The sequence below is a fragment of the Cheilinus undulatus genome, linkage group 4, assembly GCF_018320785.1.
Source record: "Cheilinus undulatus linkage group 4, ASM1832078v1, whole genome shotgun sequence".
In the NCBI taxonomy this organism is placed as follows: Eukaryota; Metazoa; Chordata; class Actinopteri; order Labriformes; family Labridae; genus Cheilinus; species Cheilinus undulatus.
Window position 1 is genome coordinate 23,995,333 of NC_054868.1, and position 27,664 is coordinate 24,022,996.

Here is a 27,664-nt window from a genome sequence, read left to right on the forward strand (position 1 = left end):
ATATATATATATATATATAAATTTTTTTTTAAATAAATCAATAACCTTGCTTCGGAACCTTGTCCAAATTTGTATAAAGATAGTTTAGTAGCTGAGCAAAGAGAAGCATGGTCAATGTTGAGCTGTGCTTTTGTAACCCCCAAAAGCGTAGACCAACATTTGGAAAAACAGCTTTCTCCATTAAAGGCTGTAAACTCTGGAGTTCACTACCAACTGAAATAAATAATACATAAATAAAATTAATCACAGATTTAAAATCCTTCACAACAAATATAAAGTAGCTGAAAGCAAACCAGAGCTGCACTCATTTCTAGACTGTTGTGTTTTCAAACTGTGTATTTGTACTGGTTCATAAAATTCTTACAGTTTTTATTGTGGCATATGTTTTTATTGAGACTTTCTACTGTAAAGCTTGGTGCTGTTTTATGCTGTTGAGATCCAACAACAGTTTGAATTATTAGCAAAAGCTATAAACTCTGTACGGCACATCAGCTTCAACTCTGTAATGAAACTATGTTAAACTGCATCACCCCTATTAAATAAAAAAAAAAACTAAATTAATACACATTTTATGTTTTTTTTTTTTTGTTTCTTTTTTTTTTTTTTAGCTCAACACTTGAAAACGTTGCGGCTCAGTTTTAGCTTGTTGTGGCATCTCTCAAACATGCCACAACAAGTTGGTACTTTTTAAGTATGCCTAAAGAGCACACATCAAAAAATCTATTTTCTGCAAAATGTCACCCAAGAGGCTGGTGCAACTTGAGCTTCAGCACAATAACACTGCTGGTGCTAATGTACAATTTGTGATAGTAACAGTTTTGAACATGTTTATTCTAACTCTGCTAAACTTTACAATATGCACACTTTTGAGCATCCTATGATCAAATTATGCCAATGTTTTATGATGATGTTAACCCAGTGATTAGTCTCCTTTCTTGCTTAATCCATATACTGTCACATTTGGATTTGAAAACCTGCAATCATTGTAAACACTGCATGAACACACCTTTCAAATGTGCAGTATGCTGTACTTTTAAATGCCATCAGGATTGTGTTGCTTCTACAGGCAAACACTTTACTTTTCACTGCAACTCAAATTTCTCCTACCTGATGGTGACTTCAGCCTCTTACAGATCACTTTTCACTTAAATGCGAGGAGCAGGAGATAAAGACCAACACGGTCAAACTCCTCCCTCTCATCTTCTAACAAAAGAAGAGCTGAGAATAAAGTCAACTGGCCTAACCTTCATCTGAAGATTCACTCCCTACAAAACCAAAATGTGTAAATAAAAGAATCAGCAGCTGGGAGGATTGAGAGAATCAGGTCATGGTCAGGACACTTGAAGACGGGTGTGATTCAGGCTGGATCAAATCAAACTAGTCATGTAGTTCACAGTGACTCCTTTGATGTTGACCCCACTCTCCTCTGCCTCAGCACGGTGATGAGGACATCTGCTCGTACTCCGGACACTTGAGGAGAGCGGGGTAGTTGGAGGAGTTCATCTGCAGGGAGGCTTCAGAGGAGATAGAGGACGGACTGCGACCGCGGCCGGCCCAGGCGTCTGGATGGAGGAACTGGCCGGAATAATCGGAGCAGTTGCTGAGGCGAGGTCGATAGAAGCCCTGGTGAGGCCGATACATTTCCTCTGCTGTGTAGCGCTTCATGAACAGGTACACTGACATGACACCTGCTGTCTGTGGGGATATGAGGGGAAAAAGGACACAACGGCTTACTGGTAATGTATTTTCCTGCATAGTTCTTATCTACACTTGGAAAACAGGATATAGGGGCCTGATAGATAGAGTCTTTCTAAATACCAAGTGTTAACAACTTTTACTTACTGCTTTTTTTTTTTTTTTTTTAGATTTATTTTTGGGCATTTTTGTGCCTTTATTAGATAGAGGAGGACAGTGGATAGAGTCGGAAACAGGGTCAAGAGTGGGGGAGAGACATGCAATAAAGGGCCTCAGGCTGGATTCGAACCCCGGCCGCCCGCGTACATGGGGGGCGCCTTAAACCACTAGGCCACCTGCTCCCCTTACTTACTGCTTTTAAATGAGATCATCACTGGTGTATGCTAAATGGACCGTATTTTCATACAGATATTCTAAATCAGCATTTCCTTTATGTATTCCCACAATCAAAGACACAATCGTTGCTGATTATTTATATTGTAAATATGTGCTCTGCCCATTCAAAACTTTGAGTGGTTGCCTTCTTAAAAGTCACATATTATGCAAAATCCACTTTTTTCAGGCTTTTCTAGCAAAAAATATGTGCCCCTGGCCTGTCCACAATCCCCACAAGAATCAGAAAACCCCCCCCCCCCACCTTTCAGAAAATGTATGCTGAAACAAGCCGTTCTCAGATTTTCCCCTCATGATGTCATCTTGGGAGTTACCACCGCCCCCAAGTTCAGTTGGCCCTCCCCGCTTGGAACAAAGTTCCGCCCTCCTCTCCTGATCCTCAGCTGGAGGCTGAGAGGAGGATCACTAGAAAGTCCCACTCTTAAGCCACATCCGTTTCCTGAGAGGAGTGTAGTCAGGAGTGGAGTCAGACAGCTCATTAACATTTAAAGCCACAGACACAGGAACAGCTCGTTCTGAGCAGGACTGAAACAGAGTGTTTTAGACATGCAAAAATCCATTACTGGAGTGTTTTTTCAGCAACAAACTTCACAGACATGTTTTGTGGAACTCTGAGAACAATATAAACTTGTCTTAAATGGGTAAAATATGTAACCTTTAAAATATGTATTTTCCTATCTAAACAGGCCAGTGTGCACCTTATTCATCTGCCTTTGCTTCACCTCTCCTTTTCTCTAAAGTTATTATTGTTTCATTCATCGTGTGGACACTGAAACGCAGATGATACCAAAATCTACCTTCCACTTGAACTACCATGACAAATTACATGATCTCAGTAACTGTCTTCAAGACATAAAAACCTGGATGGCCTCCTTTTAAATGATAACTGTGGACCATTTCTAATAAAACTTCTACTATACTACAGCTTCATCCAAGCTAATCACTACATCCACAGCAGCCATTATTACCAGCTTCCAGCCCAACTTGAGCAGAAAAAAATGCTGGCAGATAATAAGGACAAAAGTACTACAGGGAATCATTTTTTATGTCAGACTTGTTTTTTGGTACTGCAGTACTGTAAGCAAACTTATTTACTTTCACCACAGTTAGGCTCTTTAAAAAAAAAAAAAAAAAAAAAAAAAGAGCCTTGTTTCCTCTTTTAGATGACCATTTCAGACCAGGGGAGGATGTGATGCATATATTATCAGGCAGGCAAAGGTGATGATCTTCGGGAGGCAGGTAAACAAACTACAGGCAAAAATCCTTAATACATTTTGTGGGGTAAAACTCATATAACTTATTTTCATTGTTGTTAATTTGTTGTGAATTTATATACATAGCTTACTTTTATGGGTGTACTCAACACTCACTCAAATGTCTACATGCCACAATATCAGGGACTAAAGCTCTGACTCTAAAATTACCCTGATGAAATGGTTGTTAATGAAATCCAAATGAACCCACAGACTTTGCATTACCCACATTTATTAAAGTTGAGTTACCTCAGTGAGCAGGAAGGAGATGGCAGCAAACGCAAAAGACCAGCCATACTTGTAGCTGAAATAAGCTTCATTGGTTTTAGTTCTGTTCAACATCTCATCATTAATGTTTGAGATGTACAACACCAGACCCACAACCAGAGAGAGACCTAAAGCCAAGATAGAAACAAAGACAGAGAGATGGACACAAAGATGCAGGAAAAGTCAAAGTAGGAAAACATACTGAAAGTGTTGGCTCAGCCTCACTCTTAGACTTGAAAATTATGACAAAACATGAATCTAGAGATGGCATATTTTATTAGAATAACAGTATGTTGCTATCTGTTCTTCACATAAACTAACTGAAAAAGATATAACATTAACCAACTCTGTAACTATAGATGTTAAAAAAGAGATCACATTTCACTTAGTCCACCTTCTGACATTTATTCATGAATTTTCTAAGTCTTTGTTGAATCATGAATTTGGTTAAATCAAACTATTTACCTGACAAGATGAAGAAGATTCCTGAAACAAAGGCCAGGATGGTGCGATGGGGTCGGATGTGGCCGATGTTACTGAGTACGAACCCGATGAACATGAAGAAGAGGCTGACCAGAGGGAAGGGTGTGGCAGAGCGGATCATCTCTGGAGGAAGGCAAGAAAACTGATTGAAGATTTGTTCATTAACAGTTATCGTTCCTACTTTGATTTTATTTCTTTGTCTAATTTTTGTGTTGTTTTATGGACTTCTGAAACTTCAAATGACATTTCCCTCCCAGTGTAGCAGCATGAGGCTTTCCTCCGAGGCTGGTCTGAATAGCTATGTTAAAGTTTAAGAAGATCAGTTCATGGTAGAGCTGCTCAATTGTAACAACGATTATTTTGATTGATGTTGAGATCAAGTTAATTAAACACAGTTACAAACAGATTTTACATCTGCATTTGTGCAGGAATTCCAAATGATTGGGCTTCAGTTAATTGTTGTTGCCTTGAGATGCAGCCACAGATTTGTAACATATAAAGAGTTAGAATTTCTTGGTATAGTAAATTTCATAAGGACTGATTCTATACAGGAAGGGTTGAAGAGATGTTTAACCAGGTAAATCTAATTAATGCATGTCAAAAAACATCAATTTCTTAATTTTACTGGATTTTCTCATACTTTACAACAATGGTGCTTTTATTATACATAATTAAGGAAAACGATCTTAATTACATTTGATAAAAGTGAGCTTAAGAAATAAACAGGTGAAAAAAACACACACTGCACGCTCTGTAAGAGTCAGAGAAGGAGGCAGAGAGACAGATCTTAAATGAATCATCTGTAACCTGATGATTTAAATCATTAAGATAATGTGCCGACAGTCTTTGTGATTTATGACTGAAGAAAGTTTGACAGGGACCTGAAGAAAGGTCCATACAACTTTGCAAAGTGCCTTCAATAACAAAATAACTGCTCGGTATCAATTTCAGAATAAAAGTGTTGTTTTAAAATGTGGATTGTTTAATCATTGAAACAAACAAATGCACTTTTACTTTGAAATATATTTGGAAAGTGCACCATGCCTGACATTCTTACCAGGGACGTTCTGACTGTCAGGATACATTAAGTGTATCTGCTTCAGTAAACTGTCTTTACCTCACAGATGTGTTCACTCAGTGGCCTCAGATTGAGCTACGATCCTGTTGTGTGTAATTGATGTGTAAATTTAACTGTTTTATTTGTTGTTCACCAAAAATGTCAACAGTTAGAGTGTTGAGGCACAACACTGCCAGCATCCGCTGTAAGGGACCGAGTGTGAGCCTCATTTACCACACGTTACAGAAAGAGTGCATCACGGCATGTGGCACAGTAATCATTTACTTTTGATTATGTTGCGTTTTTATGATAGTGGGAATTGAAACTAGCAAGAAACCATGTACTAGACATGGTTTCTTATTTCTCACAAGGTGGAACCGGGCCTCCCTACTGTGATAAAATGGTACAGTTAGCTTTTAGACTTCTCTGTGTTCCTTTACTGTTTTTTCAATCATCTTCCAGCTAAATGGACTAAATGTGTAAGGCCATAACCTTTATTGAATTGCATTAGTTGGGTAAAGTTTGGTACTATTGCCTCTTGCAAAGTCCTGAGTATCCCAATTATATTGGGCATCTACAGTGGAGTGGACTTTCTTGTTAGAATTTAAACCAAGGTAAAAGTGAAGCTTTAAGGATAAACTGAAGAAAAAACATCAGTCTGTCTGATGCTCTGCAGCGGACTGAGAAGTCTTCCACTGACAAAATGTTACTTTATTTTATTAATTTGCAAATGAGATATAAAATTTATTGTGACATTGATTCCTCTTTCACAGGGAAAGAGTAAAGTGAGGAATGGGCTGATGAGGTAGGAAACCTGAAGGGCTTATAATTAAACCTCACCACATTATAATTATACTTTATAACAAAGAATTTAATCAAAAAGACATTGTGTTAAAAGTCATGATGCTTTACTGCTGTTTATGTTAGAGTAATCAACAAACAACACCAATTGGAAGTGATACATTTCTATTCAACCAACACTTGAGCTACATCTTTTTTTCCGTCTGGTTTTGCAGACGGGAGATCCTCTAGTCACTGTTGCTTTGCCTTGAATTCTCTGACATGGCTGCTTTCATTTGCTTCTTTGATGGATATAAAAGTTTGCTGCTTGGTCCCTTTGTCATAGAGAAGCTAACAAAGCATAGCCTAAGAAGCTCCTGCTGCTAACAGGCAGCTGAACTGCTGTAGCACCACAGCTGGTGTCACACAGTTTTGTTTCTGTGCAGCTTGTGCTGAAAATAACATTCTGCCCATCTTATTGTGAGTGAAAAAAACATATGGTGTTGTGGAGCCTCTAGGATTAATTAACCATGACTTTTTAAACCATGGTTAATCATGACACAGTATAACCTTCTCATACTTACATTGTTTGTTTTCGTAAGATCTTACAGCTACAGCCCCAGTTATGAATAATCAATAACCCATTTAAATGAATTGGATGAAAAAAGTTTTGGAGTCACTGACCTGAAGTTTTTACTTTGAAATTAAAGATTTCCTTTTGACAACAGCTTGAATATGCTGAGGATTTGAGATCTGAAGTGTTTTCCCCCACACTGTAAGCCTGGATGAGTTGAACTTACTTAAAAAATTTGAGGAAACTGGTTGCCCTAAAAAAATTAAGTAATGTATAATGAAATCTTGAGTGAATTTAACTTGTTTTCAAGTACAACAAACTAAATGCCAAGTTGATTTAACTTCAATTGCTTTGCAAAGTCAATTGCTTTGCATAATTATTAAACTAAATATTTTAAGTCCATTGCACTAAATTTCAAGTTGCTTTAATTGAAAATAATTTAGAAAATTAAATTAAGTCAACTAAACATATTCTAAATGTGTACACTGTAAAACAAAATTAGTTGAATTTATGTTTGCAGGACTTAGGCTAAATCATCTACTTTGAGAGTGCCATATTTAATGTTTTTAGTGCACTGTAAACACTAATAAGTTCATAGAACCCAAAATATCATAGTCAACTGATTACCTTAAAATGTCAGACAGTACGCTCTGTAAAAGTTTTTTGAAGTTATCATTTCACATTAGGTGGACTTACTTGTGCCACCATTTGCAACAATGACCTTTAGTGACCCACTGAACCAATAGCTGATATTTCATTATTGTCAGCGTGCCATCCAACATTCATAGACATTAATAACATTAACATCACGCCCTATGTAACTGAGACAGCAACTTCACTCATGGTGCTTTTTATTTATCTATTTTATTTAACCTTTATTTAACCAGGATAAAGCCTCTTTGAGATTAAAAATCTCTTTTTCAAAAGCGTTCTGGCAGCAGCAGCAAACAGAGTGCATAAAGGTTTAGTGCCCAACAGCGTTCTGGGAAAACTTCAGATTTGTCATAACTCAAATAATTTCAGTGATAACAAAAATACTTACATTGTTTGAGCACTGTTTTAGTTCTAAAACTAAAATCACTTCTATCAGCTCATAAAAATAGAGTTGAAATCGTTGTGTTGGATTTTTAAGAAAACGCAACTTAATTTTAGCCTCTTTTTACTTAATTTGTTTAAACCAAATAAACTAAAGTAAATTGAGCCCTTTAGCTGTTATGGCCAAGAAGTACAAGTAATTTGTTTAAAATAAGTATTTAGAACAGGTTACAAAAAACTGATTTAATTCAACTCAGTGTTTCTGAGTAAAATGGATGTTGTTTTTTATAGCAGCATCACTCTCTGTAGTCCTGACTGCTTGCCCTCACACTAGCACTACTCCTGTGAATCCATAAGTGCTCGTTCAGCAGGGGGTCTCTACAACATGAAAATGGCACCCTTCAATATTTCATGTACAGCTCTTATCTTGAGTTGTCTTGCACTGGGGTATGGTTCAGAAAGCACAGTGATATATTTAGAATGTGAAAAAATGGAGATTTAATCATGATTAACTACAGAAATCCTGAGATTAATCATGATTAAAATTGTTAATACTTTAAAATCCCTAATCAAAAATGGAACTCAGAAAAAATGGGCATAACTCAGCACAATTAAAACTAACTTGAATGACCCATGTGCAATCTCTTAACATGGTGGCAGTGGACTTTATGATTGTATACTGCAACCAGTATGTAAGGGGAGCTCTGTATGGATCAGTTACACTTTTGGGTGGCTGTCATGCCGATCATCCTTTCAATGTCATGGGTTAGTTTTACAGATGATTGCTGCTGACTACTATCCTGTATGCCTGAAACACTTCAAACTAAATCCTGCGGGATTGAGCAGTTTCACCAAACTTAGAAATTGCTTTTCTTATGATGGAGAACAACAACTTACTCAGAACACTAACGGTGGACTCAGAGGTTTTCTGGACAGTAGTAGGCATCACATACTCGATGGTGAAACATCGGCCTTTCTCCTCACCTAGAATACAGAACAGGAACTCAAATGCTTGAAAAGAAATCAGATTGAGCATGGTGATTGAGCAATAATACGTCACAAATGTCTGGTTACAATAAAGCAGACATTATTCATTTACACGTGCTGCCATGATCCCAGTATTGCAGTTGTGAATTTCTCCTGATTTGACTTGTGAAGCTTCTTGAACCAGCCTCACAGCAGGTTCCAAGTGAAAATAGTCTTAACAGCTTGTTTAAAACCATGTGCATTTCTGCTGTCAGTATTTCAACAAGGAACACCCCACATTAGATTTTAGCACTTTCCCCTTTTCCCACGTTGAAATCTGGCACCAAAATTCTGTGATGCAAAAACACACACTCTTGCAAATGCTTGCTTTATCAACACATTCTTTTTTAGAATTTATTCTTTAATAAACTTACAGCAAAGACCCTTGGAGTTTGTGAACTTACCATACTTGCATCATTTAAAAATAAATAAATAAAACAGATAAGCTTTGATTAAAAAGTAACTAAACTCTCAGACCACTTCTTCAGGTGAAGACCTGTATGTATAAGGGGATTCAGTCATACTGCTGATCAACAAGTATACATATCTTGACATTTTAGCACAAAGTGTTTCAGTTCTATATTTTGTGTTAAACATATGCATGAGTGCTGCCCTCTACAGGTTAAAACCGTCTGCTATAACTGATTTACTTTTAAAATAAAGTCCTTTCTCCCTCTCTGCCCAAATCTAGGTTTATGTTTACGTATATCTTGGTATAAAATCTTTCTTTCACCCAACTTAGTTGGTCGTAACAACTTAAAGTTCTACAGCTGGACTTAAGTGCACCAGCTGGATTAAGCTCTGTTTGAGTTATGCCTATGTGTAACTTCTATGCCTAGGATGGAGCAGGCATTACTCTAAAAACTGAGAATAGAAGTTAGAATAGGAGGGAAGTACAACCCTCACCTCTGGGCGAACTTTCACGTGAATGCACACGATAAGACTGGGTGTAGCAATGACTATTCTATGCTGTGCTTGGTGCACTCGGTGTAAAGTTGAGCCCAGAAGTCGGTCATAGGAGATAAGAACAACTTAAGTTACGACCAACTGGTGCACACGGCCCCTGAAGTTCTGGATCTATTAAAACATAAAAAATGTTACTGAAGTAACTTGTTATTCTGGATCCAAGATGTGATGCTTCATTTCCAATTGTGCTGGAAGGACTCCATTGCAAAATATGTAATTTCAATTATTTTGACTCATTATGGAAATTCAATCTGAATTAATGTATTGAAGGGAATTGCCATTTTTTATTTCTTGCTCATTTTTTAATAAGAAATATACAAAAATAAAGAAAGTAGGAGTTTTTGCAAACTATTCAAGAAGAAATTGACTTTTGAATGTTTGCATGATGTGCACAGCTTTGCTGCTAAAAAACTGGTGCTTTGATACATATTCAATTTAATCTTGACTAATTGCTCAGATTAACTTCAGACTCACCATTATAACATTTACTTATTTATTGTTTGTATTGTATTATAAGTCTAGTCAAGGTCACCACACTTTTTACTTTGATCATTTTAAAACTCCTTAATTCTGTCCAAATTGCACAAAGACATTGGCAATAATTTAGTGCATATATTTGTGCAAATTTTTTCACAATCTTTAATAACTAGAAAATAAAAATAACCAATACATGATGCATAGGACTTGTATTTTTGTTGTCATAGCATTGAAAACTGTATTGCTGTGGTTTGAGTTTGGTGTCATATAAAAATAAAAAAATCTGCTGTCATGGCAATTTTAACTGAAATTATAAACCATTTAAGAAATAAAAACAATCTGAATTCAAGTTTTATTATTCTCAGTATCATGGCTACTAAATGACATTTTAATTGATCGTGGCTCCAGCCCTCAAAAGGGCACACTGTATGTCCTGGCTGAGATCCTATGCATGAACATTGACCAACAGCCAAACAACCAATGAACTAAGACCTACATCAATATGAGTCTAAACTACATACATGTTCACGTAATCCGTAGTAACCACATACTGTGACTGTGTAATTGTTTCTGGGTCAAACCAGAGCTGTTAAGTGGGCAATAAGGCCACTCAATGGCCCCTAAAACACACACTGGATCATTAATCCATTTATACTGTAGCAACAGACAGCTCCATGCAGGGAAACATCTGTTACCTAATCCCAACTGGAGTGCCCTCATGTTTGCCATGACTGAACGATTAACCCTGACACGGGACGGGGCAGGTCAGCTGCAAGACAGCGGTTAATGGAACAAATCAACAGTAAAAATAATAACATTACATAAAGACTGTGAAATGATATGAACATAAAGGTAAAATACTTAGAAGAGCAGACAGAATAGTTTAGTACGATTTATCCAATAAAATAATTTTATGCCTACACATCCAACAACAGTAACACAGCAGTTCTGTAGTTCTTGCCCCTAGCAGATGCAGCCTGAGAACATGTTGATACCGTAGGAAAACAGCCATCTGAAGAGTTATGGCCCTAAGAAAAATTTGACTCAACAGTTAATGTTTGCTTTCAGATCTCTGTGATGAAGGAAAGAAAAGGAAAAAGAGAAAGCAGTCAAGCAACTGGTGCTTTTTCTGCATCAATCCAAGACACAAGAATAGAAGTTGGCCACAGGGTAAGTCATGAGGAAAGACATCTACCTTTCAACTCTGATTGAAAAGATAAATATACTTGACACTGTTAAGGCCTAGAGTTTAAGTGTAGTAATCAAACGTGAAAAGACAAGTACTGGTCCCTTCACTGCACAGAGTTTAGGCGAAGTTAGAATTATTAGTATTTCAAAATATTAGAATCAGGCAACTCCCTCCCCAGTTAGTCATAAATGTCTCTGAGCAGGGCACTGCTTGAAAATAAAACAAAGTCCTGTCTGAAACAATAAATCTAGTTTACCTTGCCTCGAGGAATGAGAGATAAACATACCCCATTTTTATACTTCAAACTTCAAACTAACTCACCAGCCAAGAAGCAAACCCTCCAGAGTCCAGAGTGGAGGGACATGCGGATCTCAGTGCTCTGGTTAAGGGGAAGGATGACGCCTTCCTCCAGGTAAAGCCAGTAGTCTGTGCTAACGGCAATCCCCAGTAGGCCCAGGCCGCAGACAGCGAACACGCTGCTCAGCAACGTCAGCGCCTTCCTGCCACATAGGCTCATACCACAGCCTCAACAGCAGGGGGCACCACCGGCAGAAAGGAGGGCTGGAAAGGGGAGAGAAGGAAAAAAGAATATTGTTACAGACTTGGCAGGAATAGACCATGTCTATCAACAGATACTTTACTAAACTTTAGCATTGTGACTCTAAAAGACATGACGGATTAAACTCTGCTTGGAGGGAGACAGTCACAGTCTGCTTCTTTTAATCATTCAGGCTTAAAGACAGGAGAAATATGGATTCAACACACCTTCAGCAGGTAAGATGTTTGTTCCTGCTGCATCTGGTTCAAGTAAAAAACAGATAAATACTCCAGCAATTAGCCTTACCCCTGACTTTATGGTGAACTCTGATCAGAGCACAACTGCCTGTCTCTGCCAGAGCAGAGAGACACAAGTTTGGAATTAAATTAACTGTTTTCTCTCCATTATGATACTTTAAGTAATCTGAAGGCCACTGTAGCTGATAGATTTGGGAAATTAACCTCACAATGAACAAAAATACAGCATGTAGCTGACTGTTAACTTTCAGTGACATCAGCTAAAAACTGACTGTTCTAAGAAGAACTACAAGAGGATTTTATATCATTGTAACGTTGGGGGTTAATTCCCCATCAAGACCAGTGATGGGCTCTATATGGGCTAAATTTGCCCTGCTTAAATAAAACTAAGCCAGGACAGAGGTGAAAAACTTTCTAATGGTCTAAATCCAAAATGCATTCACACACAGATCTCAGGGTTTTCACATGTTTACAGCAACAATACTCCAACATATCAAGTGTATTAAAAAACAAACTTTGGATCTACTTTACAGGGACTCTAAATTACTGTTTGGTAGTGTTACTCATCACTAACAGGTAAGTCACTTGTTATTTCTTGAATAAAGCCCAAACCTCCTTTAGATTCCCACAATTAAAGACTTTACAGTTGTTTATTAATCTGGAAGTGGATGTATTAAACCATTGACATGTTTTCTTGAGGACACTTTGAAACTATAATTATTATGGAATTGGATTGCACCAAATTAATAATGACACTTGAATCCAGTCAGAGATTATTAAAAATAGAAAGTACTTAAACAGGAATATGATATTGGCTCTCTTGATAGCTGATTATAAAATCTGAGGAAGATTCTCTCTCTTCCAAATCTCTCATTAGAATATGAATGACCACATTGTTTAGGGCTAGAGGCTTAGAAGAGCAAGTCTGGGAAGAAGTTATGTAAAGTTTCACTGGCTGCCCTAATGCTGCCCTCCAGCAGAAAAACAAGAAAGACTGCAGAATAATCTGCCAGTTTGATAATTCAGTTACAGTGAGTTAGCTTCTCCAACATGTTTTGCTACAGTGTGTTACACACAGCTCCTTACATATGATGTAAAATCTCTTCATCACTCCTACAGAGGCTCTGCAGCATCGCTGCAGATGGTGTACAATGAGCATGTGCCTGAATCTGTGCACTCCTCACACAAAATGACAGATCTGTTCGTATGTTGCCAATGCCCACATTTTCCACAAGCTGCAGCGCTTGGGAGCTTGGCATAGGATATGTGTTGAAATTGATTTTGTATAATGAGTTCTCAGTGGGTTGCCATATTGAATACCCACTGGGGGACTGGGAAGAGTGAGTGAAAGGAACTTTTACAAGATTCATGGCAGTTATTTCCTCTATGTATCTCCTTTTTGTATGAAGACAATGTGTAAAGACTCCCCAGAATAGAGTTGTGAAATCACACACATCTGCCAGCTTGTAGTGTCACAAAAGAACAGAACAGAACAGAGACGTGTGGCACGAATGGTTGTAAAAAATATTAAAAGTTTTAGAGGAGATAAAGTATTCCAGCAAATGGCTATTAACAATGCCAAAATTAAACTGTATAATTCAATGGAATGAATTGTAATCAAGAATACTTATTCAATCGATTAATGGTTTCATTATGCTCCATGTCCTGTTCTAATTATGCTAAATTCATCTAAGGCTGTGCTAGTAAATCCAACTGTTTGATACAAAAGGTAATTAACACTATAAAGGACTATTTGAATAAATGTTGGGTGGTTATAAAGTAATATAGTATCCTTGGTTTTTACTGCCACGTTATTGCTTTAATTACTGTTATGAAAGACAGTGCTGTGTAATGAGTGCATGTTTATAACAAATTCCTTAAGAGTTTTTGTCTGTTTCCAGCAGCAGTGCCGCTGTTTGTGTGTGAAGATCTAATCTCTAAACTAGAAAAGCACTTGTAGAGCACAGACCTCCGCCATTAGCCCTATCTCCTGATAGTACAGAATCCTTCAAAAAATTCCTGGATCCAGTGATCGGGATCACTCCAAAAATCTAATCAGTTCTTCCTTATGCCATTTCTGACATGTCCTGAAAATTTCATCAATATCTGTCCATAACTTTTGGAGTTATGTTGCTTACAAACAAACTAACAAACCCTGCCGATCACATAACCTCAGTGGTGGAGGTAATAAATGACATAGGCCTAATACTGTATGTCAAACAACAAACCTGTTTAAAAAGGACAGATGGTTACATTGTAACCTAGGTTCTCTGAATGGAGAAATGTCCCAGTTATCAGTATTAATTTGTATCAGTATTTTTACAATTTCCTGGAAATGTTCAAGTCATATAAGTCATAATACAGTCGTTCAGCTCATTAACAGTGCTAATTAACCTCCATTCTGCTGGGTTTCAACACTGGATTAACATGCTTTACTAACAAGACTGACAGCTTAAGTCAGGGAGTGCATGTTACTACCAAAGTCAGATTTTTTTCAAGCTGACAGTCAAAGGTACATGCTGTGTTGCAAACAACAGAGTAGAGAGGAAAGGAAGCAATGTCTCCTGTTTCGTAAAGTGGGGGTATTATGCTTTTTCAAGGCTTTACACCATCTCTCCGATACCTACGTAGTAGCTTCACATAGTTTACAGCTCAAAAAAACCCTCATGTTTCTCACACTGGCGTCCTGAAAAACCCTTATTTTAACCTCTGTCTGAAACACTTTATTTTTGCTGCTGTCTCTTTAACACCCCCCGCTCCACGGACCTGCTTTCCTCCGATTGGCAGATTTTCCAGAGGCTGGCTGGCAGCAGGACTCATTGTTTTGTGCCCACCCCCTCTAATGTGGCTAATGTTTTTATGCTAGTACTTGTAAACTTTGAATGACTCAGTAAAATATGGTGAATTTTGATATACATCCGTACATGTTAGACCTGGAGTCTGATCCTGATAGTTTAGAGAGAGGGGGTAAGAAAGCCAGCAGCAGGGAAGGATAGAGCAGGATGTATCTGTTTGGTAAGTGGCTAAATGGCTAAAAGGCCTTGTGGGGGCGGTCTTTTCTGCTTTGCTGGCAGCACAGACGAACCACGAACCAGTCAGGAGATCCTATTGCGATGACCTCATCAGTTTGCTCCATCGAAATCTCGTCTCAGGAGAATCTCAGAGAGATTTTCAATGAACTGTTTTCATCAGTTTACACGCTATAATTCCAAGATTACTGCTGCATATGTTTATCTTGCCCTTTGAAAATTTGCATACATGGAGTATGGACATCCAACATTGTGACTTTATATTTATGTTTTTAAAATCGGAAAAGTATAACACCCCCTCTTTAAAGTTTTCTTTAAGTTGCTTCAGCAAACAAACCAAGTAGCATGTTGTCTTGACATTGTTTGCCAGGATATCAAAGCACAGTTACTGATTTTGTTTTGGTTTGTTTGTTCTTTTAGATTAATTTGGGGGGGGGGGGGTTTGCTTCATTTGAGAGATAGGACAGTGTTTATAGCCAGAAACAGGGTTGAGAGAGAGGGGAAGACATGCAGTGAAAGAGCCACAGACTGGACCTGAACCCGGGCCGCCTGCTAACATGGGGCACAACCCAACCACCAGGTCAGCTGTACCCCACAACTTTTAACGATAATTACAATTTGAATGATATAATAACAGCAGAGACGTTTTTTCATGGTTATCCTCAAAACCAGTAAGTGTTTAATCCCTCACCTTGACAAGTGCTTAGTCAGAACTGCCTCTTGTATAGTTGGATTTTTAAACACACGGTTTATCCCAAATACTGTGGGAACTGGGTACCGCATAATCCTCATCTCAAAATGACCTTTTGATAATGTTCTACATGTGAATACAGGTTGTCTTTTATGCTGCTTTAAATTTACAGTGTTTCTCTGTTTTTCCTATCAGTTTGGTAAAACCCACGTTTCAGGAGTTTATTCTAAAATGTACCTAATTAAGAAATGGCACTTATACTTTTGTTTTGCACATAATTTATTTTATTTTCATTTTACAAAACTGTATTTGAGCAGTACATTTTCGCAAGGGATATGACATTTCTAAGATTTTCACGTATAATATGACAATCATGAACATGCACAAGTTTTGACAGTCTCATTTATGTGAAATTTTCACTTTGATAAAGCAAGGGAAAAGAAAGATTGTGACGTTTATAAAGAACCATATTTTTTATCACACTATGTGACATTTTTCCTGCATCTTGAGCTTATTCCGATCATCGTTCCTGGACATGGTGGAGATTGGGAGCAGTTGGTGGGCTAGCATAAGCAATCACAGTTCACCAAAGCACAAAGGAACAGCTTTAATGTAGAAGGACTTTTATTAAACCTCATCTATCCCTGACCAGGCTGCAATCAGTGGTTATTCACTGACAAAGACTACACTGTGTAACAGCTCTATTTTCAGTATCAAGCTACGGCCCACAGGATTTATTCTTTCCTTCATGGATTACTTTAGTTGTAACACACCAGACGCATGAATTAAAGTTCTACTTTCAAGGGCATTCAGATGATAGAAATAATACTGAAAATACCCACACAGGGGTGTGTTTGAAACTCAGTTTCAAAGTTGATAATAAGGAAACGCTGCTGTATAGAAGTTGCACTACTCAAAAAGAAAAAAAGGATGAAGGTTATTTTTCTGTGGGTTCAACTTCCAGCAGACATGATGAAGTTTAGCAGAATGTTTTCCTCTGCCAGCAACAGTGCATCTTTAAAACCCTTCACTGCATACTATTCATACATCAGACTGTGTGAAGAGTAGCGCTGGCAGAATGAGTTCAATTACGGGCCAAGTCAAGCAGCAATCCTGGAGCTGAGAAAATGTCCTAATTTACAGCTAAAATAAACATTTAATAGCTGTTCCCATTTTTTTCTTTATAGCCTGTGCTTCAAATTATTGGGAATGAATTTGTTATTGCTTTGCAGGAAAACTTTTGTTTACAGTACTGTACACTGAGAACAAAGCAAACCAAAGTCAAATTGCTTGTTTGTGTGAGCATACGTGGTCAATATAAAGCTCTGAAAGATTCTGAAAAACTGAAACATAATTTCCTTAGACCTTACTGGCACCACTTAGGAATTCAAACAAAAAACAAATCCTTGAGTGAGAAAGGACAGCAATATCACTGAGACAGCCATTAGTGGGAACAAACGAAGTGACTAAAAACTGTCAAACAGACTTCACAAGAAAGGATTTCTTAGCCAAGGGACTAAATCTGCCTTGAAACCAAAGACAGTGACCACAGTCAACACCATCACAGCCACAGAAACTTATGTTAACATGTGGTAGAACTGTGGTGAACTAATGGTTAACCAACTGTAAAATAATGATTAACTAGTGGTTAGCTTTTCGAAAACTAGGGGTAAACTAATTTCAAACTACCAGTAAACTAGTGGAAAAACCAGTGATAAACTAATGTTTAACTGATGGGAAACTAATGGTAAACTAGATGCAAAGTTATTTTAAACTAGTTGTCAATCAATTATTAACAAGTGTTTTTGAACAAATGTCAAACAGGTGGTAAACAAATGGTTAACTAGTTGTGAACAAATTCTTCTGTAGTTGTAAAGAAAATGGTAACCAGTGGTAAACTATTAATGTACTAAATTAGTTGTAAATTGATATTCAACTAGTGGTAAACTTTTGGTGATCTAGTGATAAACTAATGGTTAACTGGTGGTAAACTATTAGCAAACTTGTCACTAGTGGTATAATAATAAAATAAACTGCTGACTTCACCAGAAACACTCAAAAAAAAGCAGTTGCATCCAGAGGTTGTATCATCGATGAAAGCTGATGTCTCTGAGACTGGGGTAAGGTACACCAGGGTATGTTGTAAAGGCTTTAAATCACAATGTAAGAAAACTACATTCTTTCCATGTATTATTCACAATAAAACAACATTTTCATGGATTCTAAAATACACAAAGGAATGTTGTGTTTCATGAATAATAAAGGAGCAAAATAATGTTTATATTTACTTATTTTAAAGTGATTCTGAACAAAGCCACTAGAGGTCCAGAGGCTGCACAGTCATCAGCAGAGGCAGATGCAAACCACAGCTCGAGTAAAGGGACGTCATCATCAAAAGTAGGGCATCCCTCGTCTGTTTACTTTGTTAACATGCAGCTCCTGCCAACCTTAATTCACACAGCTCAGAACCAAAATACCACACTTTCTGAGGACACTTTAAGAGTTTCCAGACATGAGTCTACACCCTTTTTATCTGTTGTAGAATACTAAACAAATCCGGTTTATGAAATATCAGATTTATCAGAAGAAAGGGAAAGAACCTGCTGTCCAGAAGTGAAAATTAATGCCTAATCTTCATTTTTTTGGGGTAGTTCAGTAAAATAAAAATACAACCTGTAATGAAATTGACAAATATAGGTAACACAATCAATGATTTATCATATTTCATGATATACTTCACAGGATTATGATTTTCACAAGATTAAGAATTCCTGATTAATGATAAATATAAAAAATTAACACTAAATAATAAAGTGATTTGGCCATCATTTTGACAGCAGAGGTGGCTGTAGCAGAAGATAAAAACACGGGATGATTACTTATGAATTCTTTTCTCACTTATCACGATTTTTTTTTTATGAAAGCTATAAACGACTCATAGAAAGCACTGAATCTCAGTTGGTTTGTCAGTGTCACTGACAAGCTGGGGAGCTTACTGACCCACCTACTGTGTCTGTAAGAGAGTGTCTGTGACTGCAGCCACTCTGCTGCCTCTAATGTGGACATGCAACTAACACTGAAGGACTTGGCCGATACTGAGGCTGACCGGAGGAGCCTGAGGACAGCTGGAGTTCAACACACGACACAGGAGACATGACATCAGGCTGCAGACACAGCTGGATGACACTGGCTGCCTGCCTCATCAGGCCTGCTCAGATCTGCAAGTTCATTTTAAGCAAATGTACCACGGGGAAAATAATAACACATGCAATCAGAAGACTTGCTCATAGCTTTACATGCATCATACATACTCCTTCAGTCCCACAATGTCAATAAAATGACAGCTGACTCCTCAGAGAGTGTATCACACAAACCACCCTAATACATGGTGAATGGATATATCCATTTCACTGTGCTTCAAACTGATGACAGCCACAGTCACAGCTGTCTTCATGTTATGCATCTCCACTACTGTAGAGGGAGTGGGACAACATTTCCTAACAGAACTAAAAAAAATCAAGGGATGCAGAAAGCTTATTTAAGTCTTATGTTTCCAACTGCTTTATCATACAGCACCATTCAGACAAATGTAATTGCAGTTCAGCGGGCTTACACCTAACGACTTTTCCTCCAATTTCAAAGTCACAGACAAAATTCCAAAGTCAGAGTACAATCATGGGAGTCTTGCTAAAGTCGCAGCTCTCTCCCGTTGTCTCAGTCGTCAGGTGTAAGGTGGTCATAAGACTCGATTTCATCCATTTTAAGGCGGCCTTTCTTCAGTCTCGGTGTTACGATATTATCAGACGTGTTTGATATTGTTGTAAGTCTTTAGTCTGGTCGTATGCAGATTGTGTTTCTCAGTGATGCGGCGGTCGTCCACGACCAATGGGAGCTGGTGTTGTGCGTAAGTAGATTAATTCACTTCATTCTTCAAAGTATAAACGTGAGCGTTCAATCTAGAGCCGCTTGAATGTCCACTCATAACTCAAGAGGTTGAAAAATTTTCTGCTCAGAGCTGCAATCAGATCTCTGCACCTGTGTGTTTGTGTGCCTCGTCCGTCAAGTCGTTCCCGGCCAACATGACAGGTACCTCCAGTGGGATTTTTAAATTAAATCAGTTTGTGTTTCTGTGGTGAGACGTGGTGGTACTTTTATTCTGAAGTGTTTCTGGCATAGTTCCTCAGTTGTTGCAGTAACATGCATAGTTGCTTAGGTGTTTAACTTCCTTTTCATTTCTACTCGATGTAAATGATTGAAAAAGATCAGATTATAAGAAATACTAACTTAAATGCGATCTTCATCTCCTTCTACATCTTGTTTTCCATTCAAAAATTGTTGTGAATTTCCAACAGATGCATAATGGGAAATAATCTCAAAAGAAATCGTATTCCAGTCTTGTATTTAGTGAGCACCAGTCTTTGCAAAATTTTAGTCTGAGACTAAAAACTCAATGGCTTGCCATTGCCTCAGGTGTCAGTCTTTTTAGAGTCTTTAAGAGTTGTTGCAAAGTCCTCTGGTGGAAGGCCGGCATAAGTGTTTTGAAGTGATTTTCTTGTATTATACCTAAAGTAGTTAAAGTTTGCCAAAATGCATTGGTTTTTAATGACACATTTCAATAATGCTAAAACTTTACTGGTCTTATGATGTATCAGCTGTTACCATTCCTGGATCCCATTGGCTATCATCTGACAACAATTGATCTTTTTATCAAACAGGACGAACAGATATTTAGTTGTTGGTTGACAATCTACTCTGACTCTCATGATTGGCACCGCCAAAATCAAGAGCAATTTTATAAAGTCTGTTTTTGGTTTTCAGGCTCTTAAAATAAACTTTTTCCTAAGTTCTAAACGAATTCTAAGTTTTGTCAAGAGAGCAAACACAGTATCATACGTATATTAACATCATCTGCACAACAATGTGGCAACTCTTTAGAAACAGTTGGGTCAGAACCCAAAAGCTGATTTTGAAGTTTTTTTAGTGTGTCATGGATGGGAGCCTGGAAGTAAAATTTGCAACAAAAGTTTATAATGTAAGGAAGCCTAAAGCCAACATACATTCATCTCTAATATTTTATCAGTTTTGCTATGGATAACAAAGCTGGTTTTCTCACAATAGCATGTTCATTTTTTGGGATCTATAGAAAAAACACTAAAATTTACATGTCATCACAGGAACAAAGTGAAAGAAAATACATGTATGCATATTATCCCAGAACTTCTGTAACATTGGGCTTTGTCTTGTCCTGTATCTCTGTTCATTCATATGTTTTTTCCATCTAAGGTCAAAACTGCTTGTTAAATAATTTTGAGTGGTCAAAATGTTGTAAATTTGGGTCTTGATGTCTTAAAAAGGAGGTGGTGGGTCCTGAGGCTAAACTAGTTGATAACCACTGACTCTGTCAGTCCATACATGGTAGCTTTTGCTTTGTCTGGTAAAATGATTGAGGGATTCTTACAGTGAGTGTTTAATCAGGAAGGACATTATTTTCTTTCATGTGCTTGTTGTGTTCATAAACTGTTTCCAAGTTTGGAATAACTAAGACAGAAAGAATTCTCAGTGGTCTAATCCTGGAGATGCCACAGCCCTCCCTCAAACATATTAGCAGTCATTCTTAACAACACTGAGACAGTACAGGTCCTTACAGATAAAATGAAGTACAGACTCTGTAAAAAATTGTATTGTGATTATTTTGAGTGATATTGCAAACCCAATATGAATTGTTGTATTCAAGGGAATGACCATGATAATCTAAAATCAGGCAAGTATGATTTTTTGCAAACTATTCAAGAAAGCATCTGTGCTGCGTTATCACACATTTAGGTCAATAAAATAGACAGCCATTGGCCATACTGAGATTTAATCTACATTTTGATTATTGCCCAGTCTTAAAAGCTACACAGCTTCCGAGGCAAAATCCCTGCTGTGGCTGATTTAAATTACAACACATCATCTTGACACAGGTAGCCTGGTGGGGCAACCTGTTAAATCAAGAGATTTTTTTTTTTACATTCTTCCACTACTCCAAATTCAATTCCCAGGATTAAGCGTACAAAAATAATCATCTGCCAGTAACATGTGTCCACACATAATTACACTTTAACCATCTGACCTTTAACACAGGAGATGTTCTCTTCCACCACCCTACAGACTGCAGAGTAGCCTGCATCAAAAAGGAGAACATCTCTCTTCTGTCATGTCAGATCATCTTAATTGAAAGGGGCAGTTCTGGGTATGGCCCGAGACTTTCATGCTGCTCCAACCACAGCTCCCTTGCGTCTTTACGCAAATGGCTCTGGCTCGGAGCTGTCATCCCCTGTGCGTTTCTTCTTTCTATATCATCATGAAAGTGTGCAGAAGGCTTGTCAGTCAGCTTGTTCTCTGAATTCTGTGGGTCATTAGTGTGCCATTTTGAATATAAAGTGAGCAGCGGAACTTTCTTTAAATTGTAATTCCTTCCCGCTAAAGAGGCATATTAGCTTTTGCTTATTTTGTCTACACCCTCCCTCAAATTCTTCATCCCAATAGGAGATATTTATAACAATAATGACAGCTGGGTTTATTAAACCTGACAAAAGCTGAGTGAATGGCACAGATGTGGTCTCTAAAAGGGTTCAGGCTCTATGAGTGCTACTGCAACCCACAGCAATAGCACTAACATCCATTTTCTGATGTTTGTTTGGAGAACAAGTCTCCCATTTATAAGTGCTTGACTTGGTTCTGTCGCCAGGCAACACAATACATAGAGGCTCTGGAATTAGTGAAGCATGAATGGGCTGATGAGCCAGTCCCAAAACAAGACTTCCTATTCGGTAGTGCATTTTACATGAGAGGATGCAGAGGGATATAGAGGCACAAATGCATCACTTAAGAGGATCAAATATAGATTCCTTGTATGTTCATGTATGCAACAGTGTTTTAAGTAGTGTTCACAAAAGAGCACAATTTGTCTTCACAGCAGCATGCTTCATATAAGCATCTAAAAATAGTAAGTTTACATACTTAAGGGTTTAAAAAGAATCATTATTCATTGCAGACTCCTAACCCTCTGACTAAACTTCTACCTAACAGTAAAGCAGGAACTAGAAGTTTATGTCTACATGACCCCTGCAGACTTACATCTGAATATCTGAACTCTCTGCTGATCCTATATCTGATCCTATAGCTGCTTAAGTTTTTTCTCACGATAAAAAAAAAACTCCTCCTGTTGTGACTTGGCAGTCAAACACATCACTCACAGTGAATCTTTACCATGGAGAACCAGCAACAGAAAGTTCTTCCAGCCCTAGTGCCATGAATAACCAAATATTTCAACCCCACTTTTCACGTCATTTATCCTTCATTTGTTTACATGTACCAGCAGTCCCAGCACTGGTATTTATATAGAGGTTGTTTCTATAGTGTTTTGTTAAACTTTCATCCACCATTGCCACATACTTTTTATATTATTCTACCTCTACATCTCTCTAGAATTTTTCATAAACACAGATTAGTCATGTTCTTGACTAAGATCCACCATTAGTCCATTCATTTGTCTTAATCCTGATTCATTGCATGCGTTATTGTCTATTTCAGTTAGAGGTGTGAATCTCTCCTTCTCAAGATGATTCCATTTGAATCTTAATTCACTGACTATGATTTTATTCACCGACAATTCATTAAAATACAGAACGATTCGGTCTGATTTGTTTCAATTTAGATTTGATTCTGTGCAAACCAATAATCTTTTCAAAATAGTCTAAGTGTCTTTGAGTTTATCTTTAATAGACAAAACACCATGCCTCCTGTGCAGACATTTTGACATGTTTATGAACTAAAGTCTTCGTCACTTTGTCAGTTTAAAAATTAAAGTAGATTTGGATAAACACAGTGACAGAGCTCTATGTTTCTGCTAGTAAAGGACAATAATGTGTTAAAATAATATTGTGTTAAAACAATATTGTAAGCATTCGCCCAAAACAGCATTACAGATATAGACATTTTATTTAATATGTTTCTAATTTCTCTTATTGTAAATCTTCAGTCTTCCCGTCGGTCAGACATTGTTTTCTCCACTAAACAATTTTGAACATTAATGGCCGTCCACTGACCGATTCATGTTACATTTTTACCGATCCAGAAGTCCACAAATCAATGCCGTCGACGTGAGAATTGGCTACCCATTCAGATAGGTTTATATTTACACCACTACTTTCAATACATAAATACAGCCACCAAACATCGCTTATCTGGGGTCAGGTTGTGGTGGCAGCGGGCTAAGCAGGTCAACACAGTCATCTCTCTCCCAAGCAACATTTTCCAACTCCTCTTGGAGGATTCCAAGGCATACCCAGGCCAGATGAGATATATAATCCCCTCCAGCGAGTTCTGGGTCTACCCTGGTCTCTTTCCAGTTGGACTTGCCTGGAAGACCTCCACAGGGAGGCGACCAGGGCTCATCCTGATCAGATGCCCCAGCCACCTCAACTGGCTCCTTTCGACATGAAGAAGCAGCATCTCTACTTCAAGATCTTTCCAGATGTCGCATATATATTTATATATATTTATATATATGTATTTTATGTATTTATATATATTTTATATTTATATAGATTCATTTATTTCTTTATATACACTTATCAGCCACTTTATTAGGTACATGGGTTCAATTGCTTGTTAACACAAATGGCTAATCAGCCAATCACATGGCAGCAACTTAATGCAATTAGGAATGCAGGCGTGGCCAAGAAACTTGCTGAAGTTCAAACCGAGCGTCAGAATGGGGAAGAAAGGGGATTTAATTGACTTTGGCATGGTTGTTGGTGCCAGACAGGCTGGACTGAGTACTTCAGAAACTGCTGATCTACTGAGATTTTCACACACAACCATCTCTAGAGTTTACAGAGAATGGTGAGCAGCAGTTGTGTGGATGAAAATGCCTATCAGCTAATGTCATGCTTTACAATGATACCGAGTACAGTATCTGAAATGTTTTCTGAGTCCAAGTATGAGCACTTAGACTTGGCACTGATACTGGTATCTATATTTTTGGATCCCTAATAAATATTCTGTCTTTCCATCAGTAAAATTGTGTTTTAGATGCAGAGTACTGAGCATCTTCATGTTTCTCAGGATTGTCAGCTTGCTTTTCTAATAATAGCCTCTAGCTGTACTTTCCTGTTGGGAAGAGTGACAAATGAATGAACTCTGAACAGCGGTGTTGCTAAGATAACATGACACAAAGGTGGAGGGAAGATGGAGCAAAGCTGCATGATTTTAATGATAGAGCAGCCTTAAAAGCCTTTAGTAACACAAAGAATCCAAAAGTCTGTGGATTCTTGAGGCTCTGAAAGTTGGCCTGTTATAACCATTTCATGACCAGCATAGTATAAAGGATGAAAAGAGTAAAATTCACTGAATGCTAATTTGATGTCAGATATTTCTTTGAAGTCAGTAGTTGGGTTTTTGACACAATAGATAAAAATCCACATTCTGTGAAAGAAAATATGTCTGCAGCATTTTAATGACACTATCAATGAAATGCAAAGTCCAACCAGAAAGTTCCAGGTCAAACTATTTTCAGGTAAATCTTCTATGAATTTATCAGTTTCTTTAAAAATTTTAAAAAGGGGAAAGTTGCAATCTTTATAGTATCCCTAAGTTAAAATTGAAATAGTGATTACTATCAAATCATGTCAAGATTACTTTTACAACCTAATATCAGTCTGCTTTACCACAACAAGAAACAAAGACATGGTGCTCAGTTCTGACTTTCATGAGGCAGCTTAGAAACTACATTTCCTCTACAATTGCTGAAGTCTTTGCTTGCACAGCCCACACCAGCCTGTGTAAATGTGTGCTGTTTGTTTGGATGACCCACTGAGGGCTGAATGCAAGCCAAGCATGTCTGTGTGGGCTACCTATTGCTGGATAATATTCCAGGTAAATCTGAACTGTTGTTAATGAGCATAAATTAAAAGATAGGTTATATCCAAGGTATTTTTTTACCTCCGGATCATTGTTTTAAAAATGCTGTAGTGTTGCAATTAATGATAAGAAAAAGTGGCAAAACTGTCACTAATCAATAACAAGGTGCAATCAAAACAAAGCCTCTATAATGATAATGAAAAAGTCACATTATTAGTAAATTCCAATCTTGTAAAGCTTATAAAATGATGTATTCAGGTCAGTGGTTAAATGTGAACACTCTCTCCTTTTGTCCGTTTTTTAATACAGTTGTAAACAGAACCAGCAGTATTACGTCTGGCTCGCGCTCAGGTGTCTGTCCATGGTGCTGAAGCGCCACACACTTCTCCACACTCCACACTCAGTCAAGAAACACACTCGGCGTACTGTCAAGCAGGAGCTGCAGTTAAGTATATACTACCTACAACTGACTTAGGTTCTGTTGATATTGGTTTTATTATCAGAAAGTGTAGAGTTAGGTTAAGACAGCTGAAAATGATTCACATTCGTGCGCGCGCACGATGCCTTCTTATTTATTGTATCCCCCACTCTCTCTGCATCTTCTCTGGCCCTAGGGACGAGTAGATAGAAGACATCAGTGTCCTCCATCACACATGACTTCATACAAATATCTCTATATTAGCATATGTTATATACAGTAGTTTGATGCAATTTTGATTCAAGTATGTAATGACTGTATTTTGTGTAGTTTTGAATGCCTGTAACCCTGTAAACATGAAGCGGTTAATTATGATGTAGCCTATGTTAAGAAAGGCACGACCGAATAAAGCTACCAAAACGTCGAGAACAGATAAACAACAACAACAACTGTGCCATTTGACTTTTTAGAGTTCTACATTTTTATAAACGTGCTGCAGTGTAGTCTTCATTATGTAGAATACTTTTCTCAACATATTCTGTCGGTGAAAGAGAGCGTCAACTCCAAGTCAGTCAGTGTTTGGCTAGCCAAAAAGAACATGAAAAAACGCCATATTACGAAAAGAGTAAAAGAAAAAAATTAAGTGAATCCTCACCTTCACACAAAAGCCCGTTCAAGGAGAGCAGTTGTTTCTCTTTCTCCTTTTCTTCCTCCTCTTGTTTCTCCCCGTTTTCTCCCTACGTGATGTCTCCGGTTTGGCGCGCGACGATAAGCCTGTGTGGCAGACGAATACCACAGCTTCGTAGCTCGCGCACCACTACTATGTCCAAGCCAGTAGGCTACTGAGCGCGTGGAGTGTGGCACGTGGCGCCAAACTCTGCTCTCCACCTCTCTTAAAGTGGAAACAGAGAAGGATGAGATGTCGCGTGCATGTGATAGTAGCTTGAATACTGACACTTTTTAATAACGTACAAATTATGCTGTTGAAAATTCCACTTCCAAATCTATAACATAGACTGAACTGCATTTCTTATGCATAATCCTGTATCAAAAAAAGAACAACATGTTTTCTCTTAATGTCGTAATTGTTTAACAAAAAGTGCCAGATAGATAATTACACATTGTGCGGGAAGAACACACAACATATAATTCCTATATATGAACTTATAGCCTATATATTCTGTTATTTACTTATTTTACCACATTTTGTATTTGGGGTAGTTTCTCAGCATTTTCTCTTTTCCCCATTGAATTTGATTTGCTGTTGTTGAGAAAAAAAAAATCTGTGGTTTTAATTGAAATTTGCATGTGCTGCTTTTTCATCCGTGGTCTTTAAACAAATCTTTTAACAAACGTTTATTGTTTTCTTTCTTTCTTTCTTCTATCTATCTAGCTAACTATACCAGTAATCGCAAACGCCTGATTTCAGTTATTGCTGCCAAGCGTGGCACAACCAATTATTAGGTTCATGGAGCAATTACTTTTTCACATAGGGTCAGATAGGTTTGGATTTTATTCCCCCCATTAATAGATACGATTTCTTTTTGAAACTGCATTTTGTTTTTACTTGGGTTGTCTTTGTGAGATATAAAAATTGGTTTGATGATCCGAAACATTTAAGTGTGATAAA

General features: G+C 37.7%; 1 protein-coding gene across 1 annotated transcript; it reads right to left on the reverse strand.

The window, feature by feature from the left end:
• Positions 1–26,819, reverse strand: LOC121508803 (voltage-dependent calcium channel gamma-5 subunit). Its single transcript, XM_041785892.1, has 6 exons — positions 26,690–26,819; positions 11,517–11,756; positions 8,435–8,521; positions 4,074–4,214; positions 3,591–3,736; positions 1–1,695 (listed from the first exon to the last, which is right to left on the reverse strand). Exons 2-6 carry the CDS (start codon positions 11,710–11,712, stop codon positions 1,432–1,434), a joined length of 834 nt encoding a protein of 277 aa, XP_041641826.1. The 5' UTR covers positions 11,713–11,756; positions 26,690–26,819; the 3' UTR covers positions 1–1,431.
• Positions 26,820–27,664: the final 845 nt, after the last annotated feature.

Excerpts from the sequence above, each read along its gene's own strand:
- LOC121508803 (XM_041785892.1), bottom strand. The coding sequence starts at position 11,712 with ATGAGCCTATGTGGCAGGAAGGCGCTGACGTTGCTGAGCAGCGTGTTC. Across the intron at positions 8,522-11,516 it reads GAGGGTTTGCTTCTTGGCTG|GTGAGGAGAAAGGCCGATGT; the intron begins GTGAGTTAGTTT and ends TCTGTATTCTAG. Across the intron at positions 4,215-8,434 it reads GTCCACCGTTAGTGTTCTGA|AGATGATCCGCTCTGCCACA; the intron begins GTAAGTTGTTGT and ends GCCTTCCTCCAG.